At 41.7% G+C, this 22,439-nt stretch overlaps 1 protein-coding gene across 3 annotated transcripts; it reads left to right on the plus strand.

Annotated features, from left to right (window-relative positions):
• Positions 1-1,290: 1,290 nt before the first annotated feature.
• On the plus strand, positions 1,291-21,044 carry sh3tc2 (SH3 domain and tetratricopeptide repeats 2). Of its 3 annotated transcripts, XM_005916447.3 has the most exons (23): positions 1,291-1,519; positions 5,118-5,226; positions 6,338-6,436; positions 7,305-7,439; positions 8,208-8,335; positions 8,531-8,636; positions 8,787-8,930; positions 9,902-10,100; positions 10,185-10,258; positions 10,406-10,601; positions 10,852-10,988; positions 11,203-11,253; positions 11,349-11,653; positions 11,807-12,001; positions 12,341-13,201; positions 13,309-13,529; positions 13,648-13,814; positions 14,073-14,250; positions 14,348-14,498; positions 14,735-14,857; positions 14,963-15,113; positions 15,236-15,432; positions 15,989-21,044. In XM_005916447.3, the coding sequence occupies exons 2-23, from the start codon at positions 5,202-5,204 to the stop codon at positions 16,829-16,831; spliced, it is 4,686 nt and encodes a 1,561-aa protein (XP_005916509.1). In that variant the 5' UTR covers positions 1,291-1,519; positions 5,118-5,201; the 3' UTR covers positions 16,832-21,044. The 3 variants fall into 3 exon arrangements, with proteins under 3 accessions (XP_005916509.1, XP_005916510.1, XP_005916508.1); XM_005916448.3 differs by lacking the exon at positions 5,118-5,226; XM_005916446.3 differs by lacking the exons at positions 1,291-1,519; positions 5,118-5,226 and adding an exon at positions 4,582-5,117.
• Positions 21,045-22,439: the final 1,395 nt, after the last annotated feature.

The following is a 22,439-nucleotide window of genomic DNA, read 5'->3' on the forward strand; positions in this document are numbered from 1 at the left end:
TGTGTGTGTGTGTGTGTGTGTGTGTGTGTGTGTGTGTGTGTGTGTGTGTGTGTGTGTGTGGTTGTGTGGTTGTGTTGTTTTTGGCCTTATCATTCATTTGTTTATCAGATGGCTATAATGTGTCTTTTGTTTGTCATTCGCACCGTGGCCATGTGTCCACTATCAGTAGCACTGATCAGCAGTGTGCTGCATTCTTCACTAAATCTCACAATCCTTGCCCTTTGTCCACTCACATGGCAAGGGGAAAGTGCACATACCCACTCCGTGTTTTACTATTCATCCTGCAACGCTGTGCTTGCTTGTTTCTACTTATTCCTGGCTATTTGTAATTTGCTGATATTTAATGCTTTCACCCCCTCCCCTCCAACACTCTCAGACTATTGGAAGCAGAGCAAAATAAATGGTCTGTGTCCTCCAGCCTTGCATAGCCAGTTGCACGATCACATGAGCACCACAGGGACGATGTTGTGTGTTCAGGGTGACTTAGTGGTGGTGTACTTGGGGCTACACAATCAGTTCCAGAGTTTATATTTAACTAAGCACGCAAAAGAAACAGGAAAAAAAAATGGCAGACCAAAGCACTGCCGGCTTGGCGTTTATTATCACTGCACACACAGATATGCATAACAGAGATGCATAGCCCAGAAAGAGAATGACAAGAGGTCACTGCTGTGCCTTTTTGTTTTGTTTTGTTTTTGTAGTGTCATGCAGCACGCCAGGATAAATATTTCACACTTCCAGGCATCACTCTGGACATTTCCCACATTCAGTGGACTTGTTGAGCAGGCCTGTGAAAAAAAACAGGAGCTTTGTAATGAAGATGAGTGATTTGTCAGGTATGTGCTGAACAATACAAAGAGAGAGAAAAAAAACAAACCCAAAACAAAGCAGGTGATTACTCAGTCATCTAAACGTCTGACATCATTAGTGGTGCAGCAAGACAAGCTGGTGAGACTGGTGTTGTAGAATGGGAAGAGAGAAAGTATTTATTATTGTGCATCTGGTACTCTAACTACGAAGAATGTTGTAATCGTGCAACAGGTTTGAATAGTTTTGAGAAGATAGATTGAGGATATATTTATAACCTGACCTCTTTTCGGTTTAGTCCTCTGTGGGATCCTGTTTCCAGATTCTGACAGAAAGAGGAAGTTTTTTTATGCATGAGGGTGAGAGAGGGGAAGAAACAGAGAGAGAGAGAGAAAATGAGGCCCTACGACTGCCCCAAAGTAAATGTAGGAGGAGTTACAGGGGAAAAAACTTCCTCGGTCAGTGGCACGCTGTTTCGGATCGCTTTTGAAGCGACAGGCACGCACACAAACCCACGCATACACCCACATTCTCACTCACTTCCACACTTTTTCGCTGTTTCCTTTGCTTTCACCCGCGGAGATTGACAGCACACTGAGCCGCTGTCATGACGCGCAGCTCACCGGTTACCGCTCACGGTACATTCATTAGATACGTTCTGCCACGCACACCAGGAATGAACTGAAAAGACAGAGCTGGAGCCAACAGAGAGGTAAGAATGTGCTTTTAGCTGATCTTTAAGTTTCGTGGTGTCATAAACTTTATTCCGTTGGGCAGTCGCTGCTGTACTTTGTACCATGAGGCTGTTGTCAGTCTCTAGTGAAAACGGTAAACAGTTTTCTGAACGTTTGAATGAGCAGTGGCTGCCAAGTAGTGATTTCAGTTCCTCGGTTTCACTAATCGTTTGACAGTAAATAGTTACAGATTCTTCCAAAAGGTCAGAAAACTCAATTAAGCGGCAATCCAAAGGCTTCTTAGAATCAGACTGTAATGAACTGTGGAAATTATCCACCACATTTTGCAGTGATCCACCACAGTGTGTGTTTAAGGGATCCAAATGTCTCTGTGTAACTGTGGGAATCTCCCTGCAGGGAGCTCTCTCCGTCCCAGACACACAGGCATGTGAGTGAGTTAACAGGGGGTTATAGTCTAAACTTAGAGCTCATAACCCCTGTCTCATATTTCTCTCTGCTAACTCCTCTCCCACATGTTTGCCGTCTACCAGCCTACGTTGTACACCCAGAGACACCTCACCTCAAACATCTCCTGCATAGTCATGCAGTTGGACGCAGCCACACACACAGCTGATCACACCATATGTCTCTCATTATGCTAGATGTTATTGTCATGGCCCACAGAGTGTCACAATAGTGTACCAGGCTGTGGCTGTGGCTTCAGACTGTGTGGAGACTGGGAGGTTGTTTAAGGTATGTGGTCATTAGTTACAACAGCCCCTGTTATTACAAGCAATGCATGATGTGTCTGAGGCTTAACAAGTCAGCAATCAAGCATTGTTTATAAGAGACTTTAGTGAAGTGGTGTGACAGCCTCACTCAGAAGAAGGGTTTTGAACACTGCCGCTTAGAGGAAACAATAGTTTTATCTAAAGGTGTTTGGTAAAGAGGATTTATGTGACTTGTATAATCAAATTACCTTTTTTTATTGATAGTATCTATGGTTTTATGGAGACAGCTGCTGTTAGCTTTTGATGCTCTGTGCATGTGACTGCACATATGAGCTTGGAGACCAGTCTGCGTTTATTAGATTGGATATTTGTTGAACAATGGCAAACAAGCAGGGCTGTACAGAGAGCGTCAGGATACTCCCTGCTATGGCTCCTGCTTGTTTACAGCTTTCTGTCTCACCAGGCACACATGCGAAGATTCAGTCATGAAGAAGAGGAGACCAGTTACAGACAAGAATATCAGGCCTCTGCATCGCCTAATTTTGCGGAAGCACTTGTTTTCCAACATCAGTGATTGCATCTGATGGTAGCTGACACGAGGCGTGTAAGGCATCAGCTGTTTCTATCACCTCATTACATCAATTGGCCCCTCCATCTCGGTTAACGGCGTAATCTGCAATTTGCTGTGTCTGCCGGCAGTCATCAGATACGTTTTCAAAGTTTAACTTGGATACTGTTCGGGTACAAAAACAAAATGCATAATTCTACTCAGGTTTACTCTCCATATAAGCTTATTTTTACGGCATGTGATGTTTGTGTCATCAATTCAACACTTTTTGGTAGTTTTATTCACTTTCCATTTAAAATGTTGGAATAGATAAGTATAGATATGTGCACATTGATTTTGTGGGAAACACCCTTTGCTGTAAAACCTACTGTAGTATTTCAGTTTCAGTAATTTTTAAATTAATGTAAAGTCCCTGTATAGACTTCTCTACCTCCTATCTGATAATACACAGTGATCAACCACAGCTGACCAGATCGACTGGTCAGCTGTGGTTGATCTGTGTGGAATCTGCATCTTCTCCATGTCCCTGTGTGATTTGTTCTGGTAGAGCCTGACCCATTTATTGACGGGTAAATATTATCAGCTGGTATTGGCTATCTAACAATACCGGCATTTATAACAGCTTATAAATAATATTTTATAATAATCAACAATTTTAAGAGTGTTCACGTTGCATAGTTTTTCCACCAGAAGGCATTCTGCAAGTTTCCTTTTGGGAACACACATTTGGAACGCCACAAAAAACCAATAACAGCTGATCTGAGTAGAGTCGTGCAGAACGTTAGTGGGTAACTACAGGTAACAAATGTTAGGGAAATGTATGCTTCAGTGTCTGAACGAGCAAAAAAAACAAAAAAACCCTGCAGGATTCGATCTTATCATTATTGATCTTAAACATATTATATCAGTCGGGCTTGACTCTGAGCACACTGGCCTCATACCACAGTCCAGAGACGTGCATATTTAGGTGATCTGGTGATTCTAAATTGGTTGTGAATGGGACTGTCAATAGTTGTCTGTTTCTTTGTATTAGCCCTGTGATGGACTGCCAACATAGGCCCCAGCCGTGTCTGCCCCTGAATTGGATAAGTGGTTAAGAAAATGGATGAGAGAGATTAAAAATAGGAAAGTGATTAGTTACCATTAAGCTTTTATGTTTAGCAGTTATAATTGACATAAACACTGTCAATTATAACTACTTCTGTCTATACTCTGCATGTTGAAGAGAAAATCATAGTATGGGTAACTGTGTTTTTTATATATGTTTTAAGAATGGAGAGAATTTCACATTCTCAATGGAGCCATTGTTGTATTATTTACCGTGTCCCTCTCTGATGGTAATGGGTCGCCTAAGGTCAATTATTCTAATTTTCCCCTCCCTTTGATGCGCTTAATTATCAGGGGTGTCTCATAAGTGAGAACAATGGCGTCTATCACGATCTTCTCACCACGCCATCTCTATTTTCAGCATTCAGCCTTTTTTTTTCTCAGTGACCTCACACTGTAGAAAGAGGCTTTTCTGTGGTGCTCTTGTCATATCACTTTGCCATCTGATGGTAGAAAGCTGAGTTGGGTTAAACTCTGTGTTGGAGATGAACTGATCCTCAACCTGTGTCACCAGGAAACTCTTACCCCCACTTAGCACTGACCTTGCAGCCTGTCCCTCTATGGAATCACCTTACTGTGTATCAGCAATACGTTATCCCAGCAACAAACGCGCGCGCGCGCGCACACACACACACACACACACACACACACACACACACACACACACACACACACACACACACACCACACACACACACATTGTCTATGTGACACACATTCTGTGCATATTTTCACTGACACACACAACACATAAGAACGCTATCACTGAGGCCTGCCCCCCCAACCCCTACACACTCATACCAATCGCAGAGAGTGCTTTGTGCATTCACTGACTGGCTGGGCAGTTACTGGAGAGAGAGAGCAAGACTGGTGGGAGGGGGAAGATGGAGACAGCAAGACACAGAAATATTAGAAAGAGAAGCAGACAGATAGAGAAGAAGGAGAAATTAATACTGGGGGGGACATTAGAGACAGATCCTAACTGGTGGGAAGACAGACTGAGCAGGGCAGGAAGGAGAGTACAGAAATAGGAAGGGAGCCGGGAATTGTCCAGTAGAGAGGAAGAGAGGGAGTTGTTGTTGTTAAAGAGACTGAGAGGAACTGATGGGATGGCATTGATCTCTGGGAGCTGCCGACTCCTGGGCCAGATGGCGTCTTGTTGCTGCAGACCTCTCCTCAGCTCCTCCTGTTGCGGACCGCTCATCAAACTGTGCCTCTCCTCATTCACAGGTCGGTCCCACTCCGTTCTCTGTGCTCTGCTGCCATGAGCAACTGCTACAGTCATATAGGCAGGAGCAGTAATCAGTATACAACATGGGTAATACACTTAGCCAAGAAGGTAAAAAAAATAAAAAATAAAAAGGGGGGAGGCATGGTGTGTTTCTGCACTGTGACTGCATGACTTTGCTTGTGTTGACTCAAGCAGTCCCAGTGGTGCTAACTGTCCTCCGTGTTGTAGAATGGAAAGAATAGGCTTTTGTCCTCTTAGGCATAATGTCATGTTGCATACTGTGTTACTAAATTGTGTGCTCCCATTGTTTTGTGAATGCTTTGCATCAAGATAATGATGTTCTTTTGTGGTTCTGCACTGACAACACATGTAAAAAGTGGAATTCTAATCGGAATTATTACAGTTTTTTTTTTCCTTTTTAAAATTTAAATCGCGTCTGATGTTGTGACCACGGTGACATAAATGTGTGCTCTGAGGAGTCAGGGGCAGAGCAGCTGAGTGTGTGTGTATGAGTAAGCCTGGAGGTCTTAATGATGTCAGTGCAGTTGTGTGTCCGTGCTCGGCCTGTGTGTGTTTAACGTCCGTGTATACCCTTAACAACTCCTCAAACTAACGAAAAAGCTCAAGTATGCCTCCGTCTCCCTAAGTGATGTCAGCACTCTCCCCACCCAGAAACATATTTGTTTAAAAAAAACAGAAGATCCTTCTCTTCCATCTGTAAGGTAAAGCTACACCCAGGAGGATCTTGACTTAAAGACTAAAAATATATTAAAGGACTAAAAGCAAATATTAAACTCAACTCATATCTTTTTGTTTTGTTGAGTTTGCAAACCCTCCTTAATGAACCTTGATATGAATGAAATAACTTCCTGGATTCTTTGCTGGTTACTTTTTAACACTTCCTGCCAGGAAATGGTCTACCTTATAAGTATTCAAAAAGGTGATTAATGAGGATCGTAATGAGATTTGGGGTACTGATAAGCAACATTTGTTTGATTTATTTATTTTTTTTAAAGATAGGTTAGCTAATTGCTAAGTGACTGCTGGCTGTAGCTTTGTATTAACCAGTAGATGCAGGAGTGGTGGATCAAAGAAAGTACATTATGCATGTATCCCCAAATTTTTAGACTATTACTGTTGTGATATTTAACTCTGTATTGCTTAGGATCATAGACACAATTCAATTTTTTCAGTATTGTCATTGCTTTTCTTTTTCCAGACATCTCTCCTGCCGAACTGGATGCTCTATGGAGGGAACCGCCATATACTCTCGGTGGAGCTAATGAACACTTCCCAGGAAATGACATCATGACTCAAGGTGTGTTAGCTATGTTGCACCAAACAGCCGGATGTTTGGAATCAGTTTGAAATCATAACATTATTAAGTGCCCGATTCGTTTAGAGTACAAATAAGTCATCAGCATTCATGTGAGAAGGAGCGGTGCTGCTTGCGCCGTGTTCAAGCAGAGGAAGTGTTTGGGATATCCTCCCTGCACAATGGAACAAACCAGGGACAGCCCGTATCAACTTTCCTGAGGAAAAAAAAAAGCGTGTCCATTCAGCTTGCTGCAGGTTTAGAAATGATTAAGATCCTGTTTACTTAATTAAATGGCTGGCACAGAAAAAGTGCTAGAGTAATTGGTGATATGTCTAAAGCTGTAATCTACTAAAGTATGTAGCAAATGAGTTTAAACTGAGCATAAAATGAAAAACTTGACAAACAAACACTTCTTACAACATCCGGCTCTGGAAGATAGGATGGGTGGTGTCAGTTGACGGACTACTGTGGATTTTTGTGGATATATTAGAAAGAAAGTCTAGAAACTACTTTTAAATTCATGAGTTCATCCTGTTCAAATACAGACTGCAGTGTGTTGTTTTTGTAAATAGCAAAGAGCGATTGCTATCTTGTGTCATCTGGTAACATTCCCAGTTTAATCTCCATGCCAGTCTGGAACATGCATTGCAGTAGCAATCTACTCTTAAAGCCCTTGTGTTGTCTGTTTTGATAAAATAGTTTCCACATACAACATCCACGTCTCGATTACACCTCAAATGTGAAATGCTGTTTAGGAAACACTGCCTTAACCAAAAGTACGCTGAGTTTCCTCTCCTCATTTTCTTCTTGTTTAAATTTTAAGATCTAAGATTCAGGAACTGTTTCATGACTTTATTTCCTCTTTCAGGTGCTGGTGAAGAGGAGGATGTTGCAATAGTAATATCAGGTGAAGGTACGGTGGAGCCTGACAGTTACTGGAAGAAGAGGAAGGAGGCCTTCCTTAGAGGAAGTACCGTGTCACTTGGAGACAAATTCTCTTCAGGTACACTTTGTGGCGCTTTTACTCGAATTATTTGCCTGGATTGTTTTGCCTTATTACTGGAAAACCTGCTTTCGTATAAGCTTTGCTAAACTAATTTCATACACAGGATCGTTTCCCATGCATATTATATTTATGCATACTGATGAACAACATTCCCCGTCTGCTAATGTTTTACTCACTCAGCATTTTAACTTCATCCATCATTTTCCCTCAGGTTCTTCCTCTCAAATGGATTTAAATGGCCACACTGAGTGTCCAGTAAAAGGCCTAATAGCTTTGTTATTCCTCTGAGGAATCACATTGTGCTCACAAAGCATCTTCCTGAAATATAAGCTCTCAAAGAAAATATTTGACAAAATCTTGCTTTTTTTTTTTTTATGAAAATGATGTGTTTTTATTCCGGTTTCGGTTTTATGTTTTACTTTTTTGGAGATACTCTGAATAGTGGAACAAAAGGATTTAAAATGCCCTCCATATTTATTCCTGGTTAGCTGTAGCTCAGGTAGAGTGGGCGATGTACTAACTGGAAGGTTGGTGGTTTGATTCCTGGCTGCTCCAATCTGTGCTGTAAAGTATTTTTGGGCAAGATACTGAACCTTAAGTGTTCCAGTGCATTCATCACAATGCGAATGTGCGTGAATAAAGCACTTTGAGTACAATATAAGTGAAGTAGAAAAGGCTAATTCTTTATATTCCTCATATTTCACTGCTATAACCAATTTAAACTCAGTGTTGATAACCCCAGAGCGCATTTTGTCCTCTTGCTAGAAATCGTGCTACTGTTCACCGGACGACGGCGTTCCAGTGCAGATTCTGACCGGACCCTGCAGGAGGCGCTACGCACACGACTCCGAGTGGTGGAGAGCAACAGCCAGGACGTCATACAGCTCTTCAAAGTGAGTCCCTATGATGAAGACGACACACAAGCTTTCCTACACTTCTAAACTGTCTGATATAATAATGAAAAAGTAGTATGTTTTTACCATATAATGAGTTCATATTACGCAGTATTATATACTGTACATGTAATGTGCACTTTATAGAGATGGCTTAATGACTTTTTACTGTAACGTGAGACTTTGTTTCTGCAGGACTTGTCTGCACGTCTGGTCTCTGTCCACGCTGAGAAGGATAGCTTTGTACTCACATTCAAAACTGTAGAGGAAATCTGGAAGTTTTCAACATACCTTGCACTAGGTAGGACTAATAAGCAACCTTCTGGATGACATTTCAATGTCTGTATTCTCTCTTTTTCGTCTTTGTTGTGCCATCATCACAGTAATAGTACTGGTTGGCATGAGTATAAGCAGTAGTATTTCATCTGGTGCTGCATGTGCTCTTGCCCAGGCTATGTGGCTCGTTGCTTGGAAAACTTCCTCTGCGATCCGTCATTCTGGCTGGACCCAGAGCTGCTCAATGACTTGCAGATCAGTGTGACGGTGGATGAGGAACATCTGGCCACACTGTACCTTGGACTTTTACTCCAGGAAGGTCAGTAGTGTTGTAAGCGCAGTAATTCATGTCACTGAAATGTAAGGGTTTGTTTTATCAGGCCTGGCATTGCACAGGGATAACAGGTGGAGGGAAAAGGTTAAGCATCTGTAAATAGAAATGAGATCCTGTCAGTAAATCAGTGATCCGAAGTCTATACTTTAGACTCTAAAGCTGCTGCCTGTATTTCAAAATGTTAATCTATTGATTCATAATGAGATTTAAAAAAGAAAGATAAAGTCAAATGAGTCATTGTCAGAGTAATCTTGAACTTAAGTAGTTAATTATAGGATGTTAACTGAGTTCACTGTGATTTGATCCCATTATTTTTAATCCATTTCTTTGTGACCCCAATTAAGACTTGAATGAACAGATTGCCTCACATAGCTTAAGTAAAATTGTAGAACAGACCCGCCTCATATGTAGTGGAAGCACTTTTGTGCTGTGCGGAAACTAATTTAGAAACTACGATACACTTTTAATCAAGTCAACATTATAATCACACTTTTATTCATATCAGGTTTATAGAGTTACTGTTAAACCAAAATCCCAACTTTGATCTGCTGTTTGAATGCATTAGACAACGACATGAAGTACAACTTACTGTGCTGTTCTCCTCCATGAATGTGTATCGATTCCCTCCTGCCGGGGCGGCACAGACATCCCTTCTTTCTCTTGAACATATCCTTCAGGCAAAATGCATCATAGGAATGCATAATAGGACTGCAATGCTGGCAAATAGTGGTGAAAATTACATTAACTTAATGGGCCAGGTTATAAAACATCCATCTTTTCCCAGTGACTGAATGAGGGCGCGGCAACTCTGGCAATTTTGCTGATTTTGAACTTAAGTGCAGTAACGTTTACCAGCATCATAAGCAATGACTAAAGATGGGTTTTGTGTTTCTTTGTGTTTCGGGTGGGGGAATAGCGAAGTTGATTCTCTCTACTAAAAATCAGTCTCCTTCCAGGATCCTGCTTTGCTAAGGCGCTGTTCACCAGAGCCGACAATGACGAGGATGAGGAGCAGCTGTCGTTCCAAAAGAATGACCTCTTGGTGGTGAGGGACACGGGGCAGGATGACATGTGGGAGGGCACCTTGCTCACCACTGGAAACCACGGCATGGTGCCAGTCACTGCCATGCAGCCCCTGCCCTACCCGTTCTATCAGTAAGTTGCTATCTGTTCCTCAAATTGACCACTTCACCTATGTGGAGTACAGTATTTGTTAAATTATACTTCCTGTTTGGTCAGGTGGTTCCTGAAGAAGTACCCAGTCTATGCTGGATGCTCACAAACAGAAAGGGAACCATTTGAGCATCCTATCGGTAAAGCTTTGCTATCACATACAGCATACTGTAACCACAGTGCCTGTTGAAATGTAACTGCGTAACTAACTGATATACCCTCAAATTCCTAATCAGTGTGCTTAAAAGTGTTGTTTCTTTTGCCCTTCACCTCATTAAATGCCTCAGTGACTGGCTCCTGTGTGGCAGTAGCTGACTACAGCCCAGTGGGACCAGATGAGCTCCCGCTCAGCCAAGGTGACGTTGTGGAGATCCAGGGTCTGTTGCTCCGAAGCCTGGGTGTTTTCATAGGACGACACACTTCAACTGGATGCCGCGGCTTTGTTCAAATAGCTCACGTCAAGCCTCTCAATACTGCACCCTTGTAAGAAAGCCTTTTTATTTATTTTTTTGTAAATCCAGGCAGTGGCTTAAACTAGCTGGTCTCATTGTAACATGTGACGCTTCACCTGAAAATCACTTTATCGCGATACCATCTACATTCCTTATGTCTTGTTTACAGTCTTCTGCTAATCTTTTATGAAATCCTATTTCGAGGATTCACAGTCTGGACAGGGCGGATCAGGTGATGAGGCCTGGATAATCATAATGCTGCCTTTGTTTCCGTTACACAGAGATGGACAATTGGTCTTTCTAACCGAGGAGGAGAAAGCCAGCCTTGCTCAGGTTAACCCTTGCAGTTCTGAGCTGAGCGACAGCGGCCTGCTGGAAAGGCTTTTCTCGACTGACATCAGCTCCGTTTACAGGCTAGGTAAAGGAATGACTGGGCTCGCTGAGAAATGTTGCACTTTTAATTAGCTAGGGGAAAAGGGAGGGATCGTGTCATCGAGGCATAAGTGAAATACAAGTCATGTTTGTTTCCTAAATAGCGGCGGTATTTGTAATTTATTCTGGGAAAGATAGTTTCCATCTGTGCTTCCAGCTGGAAAATCAATGCTGAATTGATTTACCTTGTGTGTTTCCAGATAGGCTGGATGAAACCGACTTCATGTACATTAGGAGTCGGCCAAAACATGGTAATGACTTTTTAAGAAGAAACCTGACGTTTACGATGCTGATGCCTTTGAGCAGCTTGAGAAAGGATTTATGATTATACCTGTCGTCTTTACAGATCTTAAAGGCCTTACGAGCGCTCGTCAAAGCATCATGTCAGAGAGAAGTGGAGTCACACCCACCCACCAGTCGTCCCCTCGCCAATCGCTCTCTCGCTCCTCTCCTCATCTGTCCCTCTGTCACTCTCTCAACCCTCTGCCACGAGAGGGAGAGCGCCTATCCTTCACCCTGGATGACACATTCAGAGAACTGGACGAGTTCCAGGAAGATCCTCCTCTTTTCTTGGAAGAGAACAGCTGGGATGGGGAGGAGTCAGAGAGCAGTGACCCTACACTGACTCTACTCAACCAGGAACACTTCCAGGTCTGCCTCATTTATTACATTACTCAAGTCTTTCTTTCTTATCCATGTTGAGCTTCCTGTGTCTGACTTTCATTAGGACATTTGCCCTCCTGTTAACTCGGTTAATGCCTAAAATAACTCTAAAACCCTTTGTTTGTTGTTTTTTACCCCCAGGATGCTTTCTTGCCCCTATATGACCTGCAGTATTCCTTCCTGTGGGTGACTTTCAGCGGCAAGACTGAGGACGAGCTGTCAGGTCACCTTGAGAGTGTCAGAGAGTGTGCCAAGAGAATGGGAATGCACTGGGCGCATCGGCGGGCATGCTTTCTCCTGGGGAGACTATGTGCCAGGAAGCTAAAGTTCTCACAGGCATGTTTTTGTTTTTTTGTTTTTTTTTCATTTGCATTTACCATAAGTGTGCTTTGTAGGTTGTATGATTACATACTTTAGTGTTTTCTAAACAGAGATTTCAAGGCAAGTTAGCCTGTAACAAGACACCACACTATAGAGCACATTACCATTTACATAATATTGTAATAATAATAATGATGCTTTTTGCAGTGTGGAGAGAGATAAAATGAAGTGCACAAATTATTTGTCGCATGTTTTAAATGAAAATAGGTTTGAAACACCAAATTTTGCTGCAGTTTTACTTGGCGGAACATATTTGTTTTCGATCTACACCAGTCTACAATCTTTTCTCCCCAGGCACGTGTATACTACGAGGAAGCTCTGAGCGTCAGTGTCGACAGCTTCTCTGACGTTCAGCTCCTCGTTGCCCTCTTCACAAACCTCACTGCTATTTACCTGAAGCAACGCATGACTGACAAGCTGCCCCAGACTCTGGAGAAGGCCAGCGCCCTGCTCCTATGCCTCCCCTGTCGTTCCTTCACATCGACCGATGAAGTCGAACTGCTCAAGGTGCTCCTGAGGAGATCGGTGGTGATGGTGGACAAGCACCTGGAGGCTCGTATCTGCTACCTCATGTCCACCCTCTTCCTGCTACTCAAGAAGAGCGATGACGCTCTTCCTTTTGTCGAGCGGCTCCAGTTTCTTTCACTGACTCTGTCTGCCGCCGACGGGCAACCGATAGCTCCTTTGGATCTCAACTGGCTCCTCAGTTGGCTCTATCACTGCAAATACATGCCTTACTTAGCACTTGCCTCGCTGAGCCTGGATTCGAGACAGGACCACTCTCTCCACAATGTCTTTCAGAGGATTGAATTATTTATCAGGAACTCTGTTCGTTTGAACCCCTGCTGGAAGGAAGGAACCTCACTGCTCCCTGCTCAGATCGTAGTTTACCTGCAGCAGACTCTGGCAATAGCCGAGCGCGGGGATGACATGAAGATCCAAAGGGACCTGTGTTTGGGCTTGGCCTCAGTTTACCAGCAGTACGGCGCTCTTGATAAAGCACTGCACTGTGCTCAACGAGCTGTGGAGAAAGGAGGCCACATCAATGAGGAGGAGGGATTTGAGGCATCTGTGTTGCTTGGGTGGTTGCTGGTGTTGACAGGCCAGGCTGAGAAGGCCCAGAGTGTTCTACAACCACTGCTCACATCACTACAGGTACAGTGACCAGTGATGAACTGGTGAAGAATGACACACTCGCAGTGAATAATGTCTAAACAAACATGAATGTCATGGGTAATACGTGCCTTCGCATCTTTCTGCAGGGAACAGACAGTCCCACTCAGCGAGGTGTGATCCATAACCTGCTGGCTTTGTGTCTGAGGCGTCAGGGTCGCATCCCAGAGGCAGGATGGCACCTCCACTCTGCCTTGGTAATCTCCAGAGAAAATGGAAACCAAAGGAATCAGGCCCTGGCACTTGCCAACCTGGGGTGTCTGGCACTGGACGCGGGGGCGTCTTTGATTGCAGAACGCTTCCTGGTCAGGTCAGATCTTTGACATTTTTTGATAAATCTGCCACAGTTAAGTTTTGACAGATCAAACAAATCTAGCGTCTATAGGATTATTTAGTTTTGATATAATCTTATTTTCTCTTTATTTTAGATCCATGTGCCTTTTTTGGGATCTCTGGGAAAGCCCGACAGATGAGGAGCACGTTCAAACCTACCTGTGGCTGGGGCGTAGCTACAAAGACAGGGGGCGGAGTCAGGACATCAGGGCATGCTATGAAATTGGGTTACTAATTGCACTACATGCCAAAAACCTACACAGTAAGTACAAGTTCATCCATGAAACTTGCTGTAATGTACCTCCACTGAAAATGGCACCTTCAAGCATGCATTTAGGTTCATGTATTCGTGCACACTAACTACAAACTGCATGTAAACAGAGGACTTTGTATTAAAATTCAAGCAGGTAGTCTGTCCATTAAGCCCACATGTATTACGTAACTATAAATAGAATATAAAAATGGAATCAAGATATGACCAGTATGATTAGCTGGTTATGTTGATCTGAATTTTTCATAGGTCAGATGGTGGTGGCCAAGGTGCTGAGCCGACTGTATGCTGACATGCTGCTTTATGGTCAGAGCATTGTCTACTATGAGCACTGTGTGTCAGTGTCCAGAGAACTGAAGGATAAGAGACTGGAGGGGGAGTATCTGGAAAAGCTCAGTAGCCTCTACCTCACACTCAACGATGAGAGGTGAAGATTTGCGTCTCATTTCTATGATTCTGTCTCTATCTGTAACCTAACATTTGTGTCTTAGATTTTATGGTTTTTAATCGTGCATTCTGTGCAGGTCATCTCGTAAATCTCTCGACTACACCAAACAAAGCTTGAGAATTTCTATCGATCTGGGAAAGAAAGAGGAAGAGTCTGAGACCTGGCTACAGGTCGGACGCATTTATTATCTCGTTTATGAGGATGAGTTGGCTGACATGTATTTACAGGTGAGGAGTGTTGGTGTGTGTACAGTAGTAGAGGGAACTTTTTCCTTTCAGTGCCTTTTGTTGTTTCATAAATCTGGTATTCCTGGAATGTCGATATTCCACATTCCTGAGCAGCAAACGGTTCCCTTACTAAGCAGTTAATGTTTTTACTTATGAAGTATAAAATAAGATCAAATGACAACATTTGATTACTTGTGTCTTGTCGTATTTGTTTTGTTTGCTTGTTTGTTTTTCAGGCAGCAGTAAAGACAGCCTTAAGGATGAATGACCCTCACTTTGCCATGAGCATCTATGAGGAGGCAGGAGATGTTTACTTTAAAGGTCACAGGAACCGGATGGCTTCACTGCCGTTCTACAGGGTAAAAGGATACTTCAAGTGTACTGTTTTGGGTTTTTTTGTTTTTTTCAGTAACAAACTGTAGAAAGTTTGGATTCTCAGTAAAATTACTTATATTTGCTTTCAGGATGGGAGTCTGCCGTTTGCGAGGAGCATCGATGACATCCACTCAGAGTTTCGATTGTTAAGTAAACTCACAGACCTGCTGATGAATGAAAAGGAGCACGAGGAGGCTCTGCAGTATGCAACACTGGCTGTCCAGGTCGCCAGCAAAACAGGTACAAAGTTGAGCCGTGCCTGAGCCTCATGTCTGTAATAATCCTCTCAATCCAGGTACAGTGTTGTATTTGTACTTGGCAAGATACTTTATAAAAAAACATTGACTTTTTTTTTGCTTTAGGAGTGAGTGTGAATGAGAGGAGTGCTTACCATCGATTAGCTACAATTTACTACAGTCTGGAGCAGTATGAGATGGCAGAAAACTACTACCTGAAGTCGCTGTCACTGAGTCCGCCTGTCCTACAGCACCCCATGGAGGCTCGCTACTACACCAAGGTCTACTGCAGGCTGGGAAACTTCACTCTACACAAACTCAAGGTACAAGGGACACAGTTACAGTGTTGCATTGGGAAAGATAGAGAGAGCACATTCCTAAAATGATCCGGTGTGGGGAAGCGACCGCACCGCCCCTTTTTTTTTTCTCCCTCATCTCGCTGAAGTCAGCGTTCTCAGAAAGAAATGGAAAAAATCATCCCAGAAAGGAAAATATAATAAGAGTGCGTTCTGACTCAGGCGTATTTAATATTACTCTGTTAAGAGAAACACACACGCTCACACTGTAATTTGTTTTACACTTTAACCAATGATTTAGTGGCAGTATTAAAAATCTTCTTGTTTTTCTTCTTTTAAAATTAACTTTCGAGAAATTACTTCTTCTGTTGGCGATGATCGATTTCACTGTCCAAAGCTGATGGCAAATGTAAGCTTTATCTTTCTATACGTCAAAATGACCTGCTCATGTTTTAATCATTGGCTGAGAAACAGTATCGCTTTCAGGTTCATCTTGTGGCGATGTAACCTTCAAATGTGGAAATTATGTGTTTGATTCTGACGAGACCAGCTCTGACCTCTGTTCTGCGTGCTCGCTCTACAGGATGCTTTTGATGCAGTGGGCTACTTCCAGCTGGCTCTGGCAGCAGCACTTGAGGACCAAGCTAACCCTGAGGCTCTGTATGTGGTGTACATGAAGCTGGCCGAGATCCATGGCAACCACATGCCCGATGCTGAGCTGTGCCAAGTTTACAGAGACAGAGCCCAGAGTCTGAAGAGAGTTTTGGCTGGATTGGAAGGCACTGCTGTTGGACAGGAAAACAAAGATGATGCAGATAGAGAGGCTGTCCAAAATATGGAAAAGAACTTGGATGCTGACGTGGGATATACAGAAAATTTGGTTAAGTCGAGCTCCTCTTTTTATTCTATACCTGAAAGTGTGACGAATGAAGATGACTTGGCTCCAAGAACTCGTAGGATGCACGTGAAATCAGACAACAGATGCACAGACGCTAATCTTAGATTAGGTGCTAATGGGAAAACCCACCATAACTATCTTCCTGACTCAGTGGATGTGTCTGGCTCTGAGACAGATACCATCGCCAGTCAGTCGTACAGTGAAAGCATTTTCACGGAGTCCTTCGATACAGCCAAGGAGGACATGTCAGACTCCAGCAGCTCTACTGACACTCTACAAACTCACCTGAAGCCACCTGAACATAACATTCCCACTCAAATACCTGTTAATCGCACAAGTGATGTCACAGGAGACGCACAGTCCAAAGACGCTGATTCTGATACTCAGGATGACGAAAACACCCTCACTAATGAGACTCCAGCTCAAACAGAGCCTGGTACTGACCAGCGTGTTGTTATAAACAATGATGAAGCTCTAAGAGAGGGCAAAGAGAGAAATGGTTGTGAGACTGGTGGCGCTCACAGTTAACAGGCTGACGGAGGCACATAGTCTTTCTCCCTTTACGGATCTTGCCGGCTTTTGCTTCATCAGGTCACATGTGTCTTGGCAGGGAAAAAGCCACAGGGCACAAACCCAATACTGTAAATCTATGTGACAATTCGCTGATTTAGAGCATGTGCATTCTGTCTTATGCAATCACAGGGCACTGTGCTTGCAATATATGTTTTGTACATTTTTGTATCTCTGGAAGATATGACACAAACATAAAAAAAAAGTGTTATTTTCTTTGCTGAGTGTTGATTTTTATGTGGTTGCCCAATCAAATAAGAGAGGAATATGCAGAGTATGTGCATGTTTCCATAAGGAAGAACAGATATAAAACACGAATAATAATTACTGCTCATTTATACTACCAGCCGTTACTGCTATAATGGTTGGTAGTATTAATGATTCTTTGTGGTAGCATTTCATGAGCAGTGCCACCCATTCCAGTATATGCATACATATATATAGTTAGGTTTCCTAGAAACCATTTCAAAACAAAGTTAAGTGTGATATGCTGTAAATGTAGAGGAAGTTTTAAACATAAGCAGAAGTATGTCTGAGTTATTTAAATACAAGGTTAGATAAAAATAATTTGCATACAGGTGACACGTGCGTTATTCAGCAGCTTACTTTCCTTAATGATGTCAGAAAGAAATCACAATGTTCCAGGTGAGATTTCATGCCTGAAACCAGGCAAAAAGAGGACAGAAGAGTAAATAGTGTGAGAAAGTGATCCCGAATGCTCTGCAGCTTCCCTGCAGTGTATTCCAGTATGTTTTGTCCCTGTGGCTTTGTTTCTTATTTGTGTTTTGGTTGATAGAAAGACCACCATAAACTGATGCAGACTAGGCACAATTTGGTGAGGAAATTGTGAAAATATGAAGGTTCTGATGCTCCCTGTGTTGAAATTGACCTTATTCCTGTTGTGTTTATTGTTATAATGGAAATGCAAAAGAAGGAATGAAAGAGAAAATGGTGCATTTGTTTACCATAATGTTGTCTTCATTGGGTTTATGTCACAGTGCTCAAGTAAGTTTCTGTTTTTTGACAACCATGAAGTGCTCTTAGATGGCAAAGAGCATGTTCACAGCAGCTCACTTGATCAGTTAAAAGTCTCGAGCAGGCCAGTTTGATTCAGATTTAGCAATGATGGCAGGAGGAATGGATCCAAGTGACCTCACCGTTTCAGGAGGGATCTTGGCCACAAATGCTTTTCGACAGAGTAGTGTGTCTTTGAAAACTGTGGTCTTAAAAAACGTTTTAATTTAAACCTGTGGGAGTAGTAGATGGTTAAAGAACTGGTTCTAATATAGCGGTTTTCTGCTGGAGCACTCAAAGCACTTTATGCAACATGTCTATCTAACAATGACATTCCTATGAACGCATCTAGAGCAACTTGAGGTTCAGTATCTTGCCCAATGATACTTTGGCATGTAGACTGGAGCAGCCAGGGATCGAACCACCAACCTTCCAATTAGCGGGTGAGCTGCTCTGCCTCCTGAGCCGGAGGCAAGAACTGTATGTCGCATTAATGCGACATAAAAGGAAAAGAGAATATCTTCCTCGGGTGACTAAGAAGGTGAAGAATGGATTCAGACTGTAAGCAAGAACATCCATAAGCAGAAGAAGCAGATGGATAACGTCATCTGGTTAGGCTGCATAAAGCCATCATAACAAAGATGAATGCACATTTGAGAGTTCAGCTGTGCAAAAGCCATTGATACTCGTCAACAGTGCCTTGTCACCTTGTCAACAAGAAAGCTCCTATTTTGCCTTTCTGCGTGGTTTGTATGTTCTCCCTGTGCCTGTGTGTCTTTCTGGATGGATAAAAGGAATGGATGCATGAAACTCATCCATATTTCATTGACATTTTTAGTCCAGAGACATGGATGTTAGGCTAACCAGTGATTATCATTCTGAATTAGAATGAATGTGGTGTGAATGAAGGCTGTGTACAGTATAATTTCCCTTAAATGTGATTTGTAATCAAAGTGCTCTGAATGGTCAGTAAGACCAGAAAACGGAGTGCATTAAATTGTAAAGGTCCATATATTTGTTATAATATAAATGATATAAGAATAGGTTTTGTATTAATCAGCTGAAACTTTAGTCAGCAAATTAAAAAATAAAGCACCTGATCATAATCAAGTATTTATTTATATAATGCACAAGTTTCCATTTGGTGAAGCACAAATAAAAAAAATAATTCAAAGTAAATATTAAAAGTCACTAATAAAGTTGTCTTTACATCAATCCTGAGCTATCCGATTTACAGTGAAAGCCTTCCTGATACTGATATTTTTTTTTTTTATTATTGCTTATTTTTGCCAATGCTGGGAAGTGACCTGTTCTGTACCAGCTGAATTACAAATGCAGGGACGGCAGAAAGAGAGCACAATAGAAATAAACTTTCCACCAAATGCCTGGAAACCACAAATCCAGGGTGAGCATAATGAAAAGTGTCTTTTCAGTCCTTTTACAAGCTTATTGGAATCCACTGATTGGGAAATACTATATTTACTAATTACATCAAGCCTAGTCAAATAAATGTTGTTTCACAAGGGACATCACAGGAAACAGAAGTCTAAAATACACCCACAAAAGAGACTTCATTTCAAGTAGTTTGGTACTTCCCAGAGTGTCTTTTTAGTGGATGACAGGCCACTTTAGTACATCAACTGTTTTTGTGGTTTGGCATTGACTTTCTGATATAAGGAAAGCGTGCTCTTAAAAAGAGGTCGCCAATGGCAGCATGCTATGTTGTTCAGAAACCTGAATATGTCCTTCAGCAATATAAAGACTTTGAGAGATGTGCAAGTCACCCATGCTATGTGCATGAACACACTTTCACTCATGAAACTCATGCCTAAGATCAATAAGGACGAGTTGTGTTCATTCATCTGCCATCTGTGTTTGAGCTACTACTGCACAACTCAGTTCTGTTGTTATCATATTCATTTTCTTGCCCACCTCTGTTGCACATCCTTTAAATCTCACTGCTTTTCTGTCATTCTGCCTGTTACACTCTCATTTGTCCAATCCATCTCCTCCTGACCACCACCAACATCTAGACTCAAGGAGAACCTTCCTACTTCCTAACATTGTTTCACTCCACTCTGATATGGAGCTTCACTGGAGTCTACTTACCAGATCTGTATCTGTATTTCAGTAAATCTTCCTTCAAATGAGCTGATGACCGGCTGGATGGTGCTGGTCCACAGTGTGATCCAATAATAAGGTCACAAGAGTTTTCCTCCTCCAAGCTCTAGAGTTCTAAGACACTATTTCAGCCATTCACAATTGGTTAGCCGTGATTACTGGTAGTATACAAAGATTTTTTGATATTCTCTGAATCCTTTAATCACATTGTGCTCCTGAGATGATGAAATCCAGAAATCTGTAGCAGTTTTGAACAATATTCTTCATTTGTTAAATGTTTCACTGCCAATCTTTCACACAAGCCTGAACCGTTAGCCAACTTGAGACTGCTAAGACTTTACTAAGTTATCACATTGGCCATGAGATGTGAGAAGAAGTGTTTCCACTATTTGTTTATTTTTAATATTCGACAACTTTTCATTCCAAATGTGAAAAAAAATAAAAAGAAAGTGTGGTCGTATTTTCAAAGACAAATCAGATTGATCATTTTCAGATTTTGGTGTCATTTTTTCCTCTCTCTAAATATTTATCATATGACAATGAGTACTGAGCAAAAACTAAGCACTAATATTTTATGTAACAGAGTTCTGTTGTACCTTAAGCTCATTTAGAGGGAAGCAAAAAATCATGCTGTAATTATACAGTATTATTAGGGGACCAGGTAGACTTCAGTTTGCAGTGTGACTATGGTTGACCTCCTCTCCACTGACCACAGTGCTCTCTGGGCTAAAATAAATTATTTGGAGAACTATAAAAAGGCAGGAGTCTAAGCAAGCAGATATCTCTGTTTTTCTATTTCTGCTTTCAAAAGTTCTTTTTTAAATATACATCATAACTTATAAAAGCTTTTTTTTTTTTTTTAATAATGGAGGGTTTTTGTAAATTTGGCACTTCTTAAACAGCTCCACAAGAGGGCACTCTCTTACTGATTTACTATTTGGCTGTACAGTAAAAACTATCAGCATGGTGTTCCCGTCTTCAGCCAGAGGTGGGCAGTGAAAGACAATGCTTAACTTCATGATAGTTTTTTTTTTTTCATCAGCAGCCTTACAACAGGTAGAATAGGACAGAAGAGGAGAAAGAATATCTCCATCAATCTGCTTGGTAATGACAGCAAACCACGGGGAGCATAATGTAAAGTGTCCTCTATGTCACATTTATGGCTTCAGTTCACATACAGTGAATGTCCTGTAATGACCTTTATGTCCCAGAGCCCTGAAATGAACAGTGAGAAGGAAGATTTGAACTAACACAGACAATAATAATGGGTGATTTTTTTATAGGTACATATAGTGCTGCTTGACTGTAGCCATACTTTTGTGGAGACTTTTGTGCTCTGGATTTCTCTGATTAGATCACTAACATATTAACTACCCTGCATTTCACTGGCAAATATCAGAGAGTTCAAACAAGGGCAAACAAAGAAACGGCTAACGACTTGATTGTTGCAGGACAACGAGGAAAAGGAAGAAATGTTTGCATACATAATCTGCATGGTAAATAATATTGCAAGGCTTCCTTCCCCCCACAAGTATGAGTTTAGCACAAGTTCAAAACAAGAACAGCTGTGCCAAAACAAGCACTGAATTGTTCTTCCTTTTTAAGTATTCCCAGGGTTACATTCAAGCAATCTTTAGGGACTTATAATTAACAAGTTTACACTCTATGCTCCACCTAATACTCATGTGAAATTATAAGAGCTCATTCAGATCAAAAAAAGAAAACCACAAGAGGCTTTATCTAAGAACTTTGATGCAGCGCATGTTCCCTCTAAACCGAGTCGTTTTTATAATAAAGAAGTACAACCCTATTCCCAAAAACGCTTTGTAAATAAAAGCAGTATGTAAAAAATGACCTCTCTCTATATAACAATATATGTAAGGCTTATAAGCATTTTCTTTTAGCAACAGATAATTAATGTTAACCAGCTTATAATGACAAGTGACTTCATGAATAGCCTCTTTCATAAATCAGATTTAATGAATTACTTACGGCCTCCTGCTTAAAGTGATTCCCACTAGCCTTCTGCCCCTAGATAACATTCCCAGATTGAGAAATAACAGTTAAAATAAAAATGTTGAAATCCATGTTGCTGTCCGCTGTCAGTGTCCTGTAACCGCTCACAATAGCATAAACAAGGAAATCAACAGCTATTTCAGCTATGCAGCATATTTATGTTGCTCACCTGTGACACACAACTCTCTACGACTCACACACACACACACACACACACACACACACACACACACACACACACACACACACACACACACACACGTTACTGAAGCATACAACAACAATAATAAGTTTATAAGTTTTGCTTTCAGTATATATTTTATTTATAGTATTGCTTTCTGATTCTTGTATTGACTTAATTGGTATTCTGGTCTTCCCGTCAGACTCCCATCATCTCACTCTTTTGCTTCCTCCT

The sequence above is a fragment of the Haplochromis burtoni genome, unplaced genomic scaffold (assembly GCF_018398535.1).
Source record: "Haplochromis burtoni strain Fernald_Lab_line unplaced genomic scaffold, NCSU_Asbu1 Contig_19, whole genome shotgun sequence".
NCBI classification, from domain to species: Eukaryota; Metazoa; Chordata; class Actinopteri; order Cichliformes; family Cichlidae; genus Haplochromis; species Haplochromis burtoni.

Bases quoted from the DNA above. Each gene is read 5' to 3' on its own strand.
- sh3tc2 (XM_005916446.3), top strand. From the start codon at position 4,997: ATGGCATTGATCTCTGGGAGCTGCCGACTCCTGGGCCAGATGGCGTCT. The intron at 13,202-13,308 runs GTACAGTGACCA...ATCTTTCTGCAG, and splicing joins CACTGCTCACATCACTACAG to GGAACAGACAGTCCCACTCA. The intron at 15,433-15,988 runs GTACAAGGGACA...CTCGCTCTACAG, and splicing joins TCACTCTACACAAACTCAAG to GATGCTTTTGATGCAGTGGG.